Raw genomic sequence first — 9,084 nt, forward strand, 5'->3', positions numbered from 1 at the left:
CTTTGTTTTGCAGCGAAGTGTCTTACAACGTATTGTTGATCCTACAAAGAGATAAAAATATAAACTAATATGTTTTATGTTCCAAGAGGACAATGGAGATATCTTTAACAATAATCAGTTAGAAATTATTGTTCACAGTCTGCCTATTTTGTTTTTAGTAATTCTTTGTTTAGTTACCAAATAATTTGGGCAGAACAATTAATCGAGCATTTTGATAGCTATTCATTGAAAGAAGTATTTTTGCCACATGATATTTACTAAAAAAATCCAAATATGTCAAGGGGCCTCCCCGATGGCGCAGTGGTAGCGTCGTCGCTTTGTAATCAAGGGGTCCCGGGTTCGATACCCGGTGGAGGCACATAGTGGTTCGGATCCCACTTTAAACTGTAGGTCCAGTCCCGATTAGCCTTAGTGTGCATAAAGTGGACTTCAAACACCAAATCAACCAACCAAATATGTCAGAACTGGTACAAGATTAACTTTCTGTCTGTCTACGTACTGTCTTCCAGAGTTCGTCCAAAAAGTCTGGAGCTAATTTCCGGTTCCCTCCGACGCAATGAGCAAGGGGAGGGAACAAGGCACCCAATCGAAAGAGTCGTCGTTCATTTCTTCAGCGACATTGCACTGATGAAGGTAAGCCTGCCAGGTGGGTGCGAAAGAGTGCTTGCGCACCCTTTAATATTCTTCCGAACCTCCTCATCCAAAACTATGTTAAACCGAAAATGCTAACTCTTACAATGTATTGGAAAGGCTCACAAACTGTATTTTTACAGTCAAGGAAAAGTTTATTTTGTATTTCACTACATAGTTTAATAAGACTGTAACGTGTGTCCGAGTGTTTACATTCTATGACCACTTACTTGGGGTGTAAAACGTAATACAGATGTTGTAATGAACGTCCAGAAGGGGAGGCAAGTGGGGCGTGGGCTTCGGCCTCCCCTGGACAATGATTGTCACTCTGAAATTATATGTTTCACACATATAATTTCATTTCACAGTAATTTATGTTAATTATTATGAGAGCGTTGCAAGAATATGATAACTTTACATTGAAGAAGTGTTTCTTTATCCTACAGAGCAACGCTATCAAGGAGAAAAATATGCCTCATTTGCCTTGCCCCCTTCCCCCCCACCGGAAATATGCCTTTCTTGTCTCTACGTGGGAAAAAAATTCTTCGGTCGTCCATGTATGTCATTGGTTTTGCTTAAACTTCCAAACATGCCGTTGTGCTAAAATCAAGCAAACATGAAGGAAGTCGCTAATGTTGTTCAGTTTCATTGGCATATTATCATAAATGCCTAACAGCTGAGTGATATTTGATTTAGTGGCTAAAACATGCATGCATATTTCATGTTTTATTTATTTTCAACATCGCACCCCCTAAATTTCTTTTCGCACCCCCTCAGCACCCCTAGATGGTTAATCCTGGCGCCGCCGCTGCATGTAGGTTAAAGCAATGATGTTCTGTGGACTACAAGTCTCGTTGATACGAAATCTAGACCTAGATTACATTGTCTACGTAGAAATATAAACTAATTAAACTTAATGTACAGCCACATTTTGAAGACAACATGACATTTTCCAACCATGTTGGTTATATCCAGCTGAAAACAATCGTATGTTCAACAAATAAATATCTGATATTCTCTTACAAGCATGTGTCCTAATGTAGGCCAGAACAGCTGACGATCGTGAGACTTGTGCTTGACACTTAGCAGAAAACCGTTCACAAATTCAACTCAAGAATCCCATTTCGATTCTACAACTCCCATTGTTAAGCTCACTCTGGTCGCCATGTTACGTACATAGATCACTCTGTCAACATTGCCTACGTGTAAAAGTAGGCTCTCGTTTCTTACTCGTAGACGCACATCGCTGGTCAAAAGTAAGCAAATTTATCCCCTTTATCGTGCTTGGAAAATTCTGGTTTAAAAGAGGTAGGCCAGAGGGTCGGAAAGTTTAGACACCCCTTGTACATCCTGGAAAGTGCGTTGTTGAGGTCTGACAAGGCTCCAGTGCAAGATTACATGTTTGGTTCTGTTGTCCTGTCTGTCCCAATTATCATTTATGATGAGACACATGCAAATATCATAACCGCTGACACGACAGCAATATTAATGTTAATCAATCTATCGTAAGCTTTTGCACTAACAGTGCAGTACATTAATAATTGGCATGTATATCATTTACAATAGATTCAGAAAGTTTTTGCAATTTAGAACTGGTTAGCGGAAAGCATCAAATGTCGTTCCATATTTGATATTGGCAGAAATGGTGTCAAATTTACACTGTCCGGTTAAGTAGATGATGAACTCATGACAGGATGAGAACTTAAAACTCTTAGCTCAGCTAGACATTATGTTAACAACTTATCGCTCACGATCAGCACTTAACAATGGTTCTACTAAATCCATGGCCATGGATCATGTCCTCATAAGGGCAAAACCAATATCACAGGATCCCAAACCTCACATTTAATGATGCATTATGTGTGTATGAAATGTTACCTGCCGAATAATTCCAAACCACACTTGCCAACCAATCACGTTTAACCTAATTCATCAAACATTTTTTTTTTTACCCATTGCATTTAGTGTTAAATAGCTACAATACATTTCTAAATCGATTCAGAAACTTATGATCTAGATTTGAAATCACTACTGCATATTAGTATTAAGTAATTATTATAATTCGTTTAACCGCTTGACCTGTCATCTGGTGTTAGTTCCAAATGAGATACATAATTATGGAGGGTCAAGAGCTACGAATTTTGCATCCACAGAAATACATGGCCAAATCTCTTTTGGATAAATAGGAATCGCTGTGTCTTAAAAAAGATTTTGCTCAAACTTTAGAGTATAATTAAGAAATGTGTCTGAACAATATTTAGGGAACTAAATATTTCTAACACTTTGCTATGCTAACACTTTGGTGATCTTAAACGGCTATGAAATACTAACTTGGTTCTTTATAACTTATATACTCTTCTGTACCCTGCTTAAAGAAAAACGTTTCTGTTAATTTAGGTTGCGGAGCCCTTTCAATTCAACGATCACGTGCAGCCAATAGCGTTGCCCGTACAAGGGGAAGAAGTTACGCCAGGAACTCTCTGCATAGTGTCTGGATGGGGGAAACTGCAGGTAAGTATTGAGTTCACATTTTTGCAGAATTAGTTCAACAACATCCGACTATTCGTTTAATATACATTGTGCAAACATTATAGCTATGTTGGGTATAATAATTAACAAGTGAAAAGTTGTGGCGGAAATCTTTGAGCTGCAATTGCATGTTGAACGTGCAAATACATTTTGGAATTCTAACTTCTGCAAAAACAAACTAGATACGACACGAGGTAATGACATCATCATTATTGAGCAGGTGAAGTTCACTACATGATATTCTCTAGCATACAGGTTGTATATACTGTCTAGGAATAGAAAATACAGGGTGATCCATTTGGGTATGGATGGAATAAAACATTAATAGAAACGTAAATGCGATAGTAGGAAAATTTTCGTGTTGGTGTTTTCGTGCGTGGAACATGGGAGTTTTGCTGCAGTATTCCGCCTAACAATAAAAAATAATTCAATGTGTACTAAGCCAATATGTTGAGTTGTGTTTCAATTATATGGTGCACCTCCTCACTGGGAACAAGTGGTTCGTGATTTTCTTGACCAACATTTCAATCGTCGTTGTTGTGGCCTCCCAGCTTCCCAGATTTAGCCCCTCTCACCCCAGAGATGTTACACCAGACGTGGAATGAATTGGATCACCGTTATAAGTTATGCAGAGTTCGCAATGGAGGCCATGTAGAAAACTGAAAACTCTACCAAACTGTTAGTAGTGTATAAAAATAAAAACTCCCACCTTTCAGTCTTTTGTATACAATATTTCAGGTAATTACATTTGACCAAAAAAAAAATCATACCCATTTTTTTATCAATACCCAAACGGATCACCCGGTACATAGGTGCTAAGTGCAATACAGGGTGTTTCATAATTCCCTACTGGATTTCGGAAGTCGTTTACTCAGAAGCTAACTCACCCACGGGGCTGAGAGCTTGTCAGTGAAGAGAGTAAATATCCAAGTTTTTAACCCACCTTACAAATGATCCAAATGTATTTTCCTTGGTGACTCGACAGACGTCAATTCTGTAATCTTGCTCGTGCGTGGTCCACATACTCAGGCGATAAACCCGGCCTATTCGTTTTACGTCAGTAGAGTCACCAAGGGATGGCATATTGAACATTTGTAAGGTGGGTTAAAAACTTGGATATTTACTCTCTTCACTGACAAGCTCTCATACCCGTGGGTGAGTTGGCCTCTGAGACAGACTTCCAAAATCCCGGAGGGAATTATGAAAACACCCTGTACATAAAATGTATAATATAGACACATACAGAGAGAGAAAATTATAACAGAGAGCGAAATTATAATCATGGAACAACATGGTGTGTGTATGTGTGCGTAGAAGTATATTTAGAAAATCAAATCAAAAATAAAGATAAATCAAAGTCAAAACTTAAATATTTGAATAATCAGAAATGCAAGTCAGATGCAACAGAAGAAAAGTAATAATAAGGCAAATGGTTTAAAAATATATCTGAAAGTGTAAATAAAGTTAAAGCAAGACACACACAAAAACATTATTATAGAGAGAGTTTTTCGTATAGCAGAAAAGCAAACGAAAGAGAACATTTTTTTTTGTGTTACAAATTATCATTAATATTTCAGGAGGGGTCAGCAAAGTCATATACTCTACAAACAGTGGAGATTCCTATAGTGTCGTACAAAATGTGCCTGGAATGGCTCAAGCGAGTGGATCCGAAAACAGAAATATGCGCTGGCTTAGAAAAAGGAGGCAAGGATGCGTGCCAGGTAACTATTTGACAAAAATCAACTTGCTTAAACTAAAGCTTTTTACACAAAGGATACCACACTAGGTTGGGTCATCAGGAGTTGCTAGGAGTATGTCCCATTTTATTTTCAGAGACAACAGTTTCCCTTCCCACCATGCTAAGAAACCGAAGTAATAATCCATTGAATGTTAGTGACAATGGTTCTAAATTATCATTCAATGTTAACTGAACATTATGCATTGTTTTGTGTTTTTAACTTCGTGCTTCTCTTCTCTTTAGGTGAACTAATTTATTTTTGCCCGTGGTGGGGATCGAACTTAACGATTGTGTTTTTTACTACAAATCTGGTGCGCTTACCAATTATTCCACTGCGTAGTATTAATAATATTATTGTTGTAAACTAATGATAATAATAATTATTATTATCATTGCTATATCCTTAGGAACACTCTTCTAGTTGATATCAGATGCGCAAACTGCAGAATTATTTTGCTATAATTTTCTTTTTTAGATCGAATAACGTTGATACACTAATATACATAGAAACTTTTACCTCTCAAACTAGATTTTTTTTGTTATTTACAGGAGAATTTTTTTAATCACTAAGTTTCTGCTGTGTTATCTTTAACTTATCGAAATTTGGAATACTCTCTCGCAGTCGAGCGGTAAAACACAAAGTCAACAAGTTTTGACCTTCTGCGGTTGTTATTTTTCTTTCTTGCTAGGATACACATTTATTTGTTAGGGATTATCATTTTCTTTATATATTTTACATTTCTACATTCAAATTGTCAGTACCGATTATCTGCATTTTGTTATTTGTTAGCACATGCAAGCAGGGCGTAACTTGGGATTTAACTTTGGAGGGGGAGCAGGTACGTACTTGATTTTGGGGGGGGGGCAGAGTCGAAAAGTTTTTCATTCCATAGGATTAGCGTCCAGGATTATTTGCTAAATTACAAATATTATTATTTATTACTTAGCTCCTTAGGTCTTAGGATATTAACAAAAGTATCCTTAATTTTTAAATTTTAACAAGCCTGAAAGTTTTGGGGGGTGCAAGTGCCCTCCTTGCCCCCGCCAAGTTACATGCAAGTGCTCAATCTTGTGATGCCAGCAGAAAGCAGCTTCAACCATCACAAACAAATTTCAGACAATATGAAAAAAAAGCCTTGTGATGTATTGAGCATCCATTAGAATGATTAGGTTAATTAAAAGCTTTGGTAGGCTATTTACGACTTGATAAATATTCTTAAATCTATGTATTCATTGGTGGAATAAATATACTCGTAGGTATTCGTGTTGTCGAGGATTGGGCATAACTTTGGAATCTAAACGTAATTGTATTAATTCTGATGCGTACAAAACAAAATAAAACGAATATTAACAACAATTAAGTTACAGCAGTGACACCAATATAAGTATCTAGCCAAGCTGCTCATCAAAATGACACACGAGGCTATCTGTTGGAAAAGTTTTAAAACACAAGCTTAGCATGAACTTTCCCATCGTAGTGTTGTTATATCTTTTTCATGGTAAGAATTCTATCTGCTTACAGGGCGATTCAGGAGGCCCGCTTGTGGCAGGCAATAAGCAGGTGGGAATTATTTCTTGGGGAATCGGCTGCGGAAGAAGACAACTGCCTGGAGTCTACATAAAGGTATCAGCCTTTAGGGATTGGATACAAAGACACACTGGAATATAAGGAAAATAATTATATATTGTGCCAACAGATGGCGGAACTTATTTTAGTTTATCATTGTGTGTAGCCCATTCCAAATTTAAAATCAAAATGCCTTACAATTGTGTCTTTCAGTTATTATTTTATGTTTATAAACGTAAACTATGTAGTATTGTATTTATTATAATTTGTGTTGTTATAATATAAACACCCCATTACTGTATCGCAAATAGTAGAATAAATATTTGATTGTTAATTTACTGTTTTACTTATAATACTGATCGAATATACCGTATATCTATGAATGCAAGACGACTTCGAATCCAAGACGACCCCCATTTTTCAACAAGGGATTACAGAAAAACTATTTTCAAAACTTACAAATGGTTACCTTATTACATGTAACTGAAGGAGACAATAAAAGTACTGGTACACAAAAAAATAGATACAGACATCCCTTAGTCAGATGCAGATCCCACTTACGTAGTTCTCCTCACTGGGATGGTCCACAGAATCTGCAGTATCACTGCCACTATCACTGTGATCTTGCTTTTCTTCCCATAGTAGATCGTCTTCACACATCATATGCCTCGAAAGCAAGACGATCCCATACTTCTGGGCACGAAATTGCGGCAAAGAACCTCGTCTTGGATTCAGAAATATACGGCATTTATTAAACGGATTATAGAGTAGACCGGGGCAAAAGCCCCATGTGGCATAAGCCCTAATTCGTAATAATAGTATGATAAAGAAACACAGTTGGCACCACTGCAACCCACCAGAGGACAGTGTCATGGCCGACTTGTATTGACGCAGTTTGGAACAGAAGCAAATAAAATCAACTCAACTATGAGGTAAGATATGTTTTTTCCTTAGTTGATGTAATATTTCATAAGCATGTGAACATGTAGAAACATTATTTAACTTAATGAAAACAACTACTCCTGACTGTGACATATAAATGACCATTAATTGTTTTCAATGTGTGCAAAATACTTCCCAACGGCATCGCTTGATGACACCACCAAACAGATTGTACGAGTCAGACACTCAGGGGTAAGATTCCCCATTCACTTACTGTCAGACACACAATCGAGCGACGAAGACGAAAAGTCTCCAACATCACAATCGTCACACCATGTTTCACCAAGGGAAATACGACGGCTTCCACGAGTTACAGAAAAAATAAAACGAAGATGTGTAGGTAAAAAAATCTGAAATTATCTCCGGATCACCGTATAAATCTACTCTTGATAAATAAAAACCGAAAAGGAAAGCATGCAAAATGCCAAGTCCAGTGAAACACTACTTCGCAAAACGAACACAATAAAGGTAGTCAAAAAGGTGCCATCAGATGACTCGAATACGACATGTCCTGGTTGCGGTGAAGCATTTTCAGATCCCCCTGTTGAAGATTGGATCCAGTGTCATCGCTGTAGGGATTGGTGGCATGAGGGCTGCTCAGCATATGAAGGTATTGGTGAATTCACATGTGACTAGTGTTAGCCTAATTGAAGACTTTTAGGTCTGTTTAGACGTGGGGACATTTAGCCCAGTCTATTGGGGACTTTTGCACTAGGCCTGGGGAAAAAATCCAAAAATGCAGTACTACGTTTTTTGGCTTGTATTACATATACATTTTTTCTTTGTGTATAACTAACATTCCACTGTATTCTACTAACTCCAGTTTATCTCAGTCAATAAAAGTTTGATTAGAAAGGTTTCACACATTTTGTCATAAATTCAAAATCCCTTTGGGGCGGGCTTTGGCCCCGGTGTACTCTATGCCTTCTGTTATTTGTTAGTACATTGCAAATGCTCAATAAGGAAGAGGTGAATTAATCTCAATGATTTTTGTATGTAGGATTACCCTTATAGCATCCTTCAGTCAATCTTGTGATGCAGAAGCATCATAGACGAACTGTGTAAAATATGACATTAGGCTGTATGACATCAGAGAAAGTGGAAATTTGTTTTTTTGAGTTTCCATTGGGATGAGTACGCAAATTAAAGCTTTGATTAATGACATTTCAAAGGAAAGACTACCTCTTGGCTCGATACGCATATGCTACCGAACGTAGCCATGTAAATTTTTAATACACAAGCTATGCCCAGATACAACGAAATGCCGTTTTCTACTAACAAACATGTTTACAGAGACGGTGAAATTTCATCAACCGTCGTAAGTTCCGACTCGTTTATTTGCTCATCTAAGTCTCTACCTCTCTTACTACCTCTTCTAGGGTGTAAGCAAGGAGATGGAACTATAAATGTTCCAAAAATCCAAACATTAATGAGAAATTTATGAAAATTTATTACAGGAAGCAATGAACCCCAATTTCTTGAGTGTCCTGTCTGAAGTCTACATTATGAACAGATAAGCTAATCAGAAGTGGACACAATTTGAAGTTGGGTCCGGACCATTGTGTGCCGAGTATCGAAACCCCTAAATTCCTTCGTTAGAAGGCGACGACGTTACCACTACGCCATCGGGGAATCATAATTTCTGTAACAAATACTACGATATAAATAATTCACGCCC

General features: G+C 37.4%; 1 protein-coding gene across 1 annotated transcript; it reads left to right on the forward strand.

Moving 5' to 3' along the window:
- Nucleotides 1-514: 514 nt before the first annotated feature.
- On the forward strand, nt 515-6,798 carry LOC146004320 (trypsin-1-like). Its single transcript, XM_083143075.1, has 4 exons — nt 515-633; nt 3,028-3,141; nt 4,737-4,880; nt 6,420-6,798. Exons 1-4 carry the CDS (start codon nt 628-630, stop codon nt 6,564-6,566), a joined length of 411 nt encoding a protein of 136 aa, XP_082999201.1. The 5' UTR covers nt 515-627; the 3' UTR covers nt 6,567-6,798.
- The last annotated feature ends 2,286 nt before the right edge of the window (nt 6,799-9,084 follow it).

Source organism: Lepisma saccharinum, chromosome 21, assembly GCF_977018435.1.
Source record: "Lepisma saccharinum chromosome 21, izLepSacc3.1, whole genome shotgun sequence".
NCBI lineage: Eukaryota > Metazoa > Arthropoda > Insecta > Zygentoma > Lepismatidae > Lepisma > Lepisma saccharinum.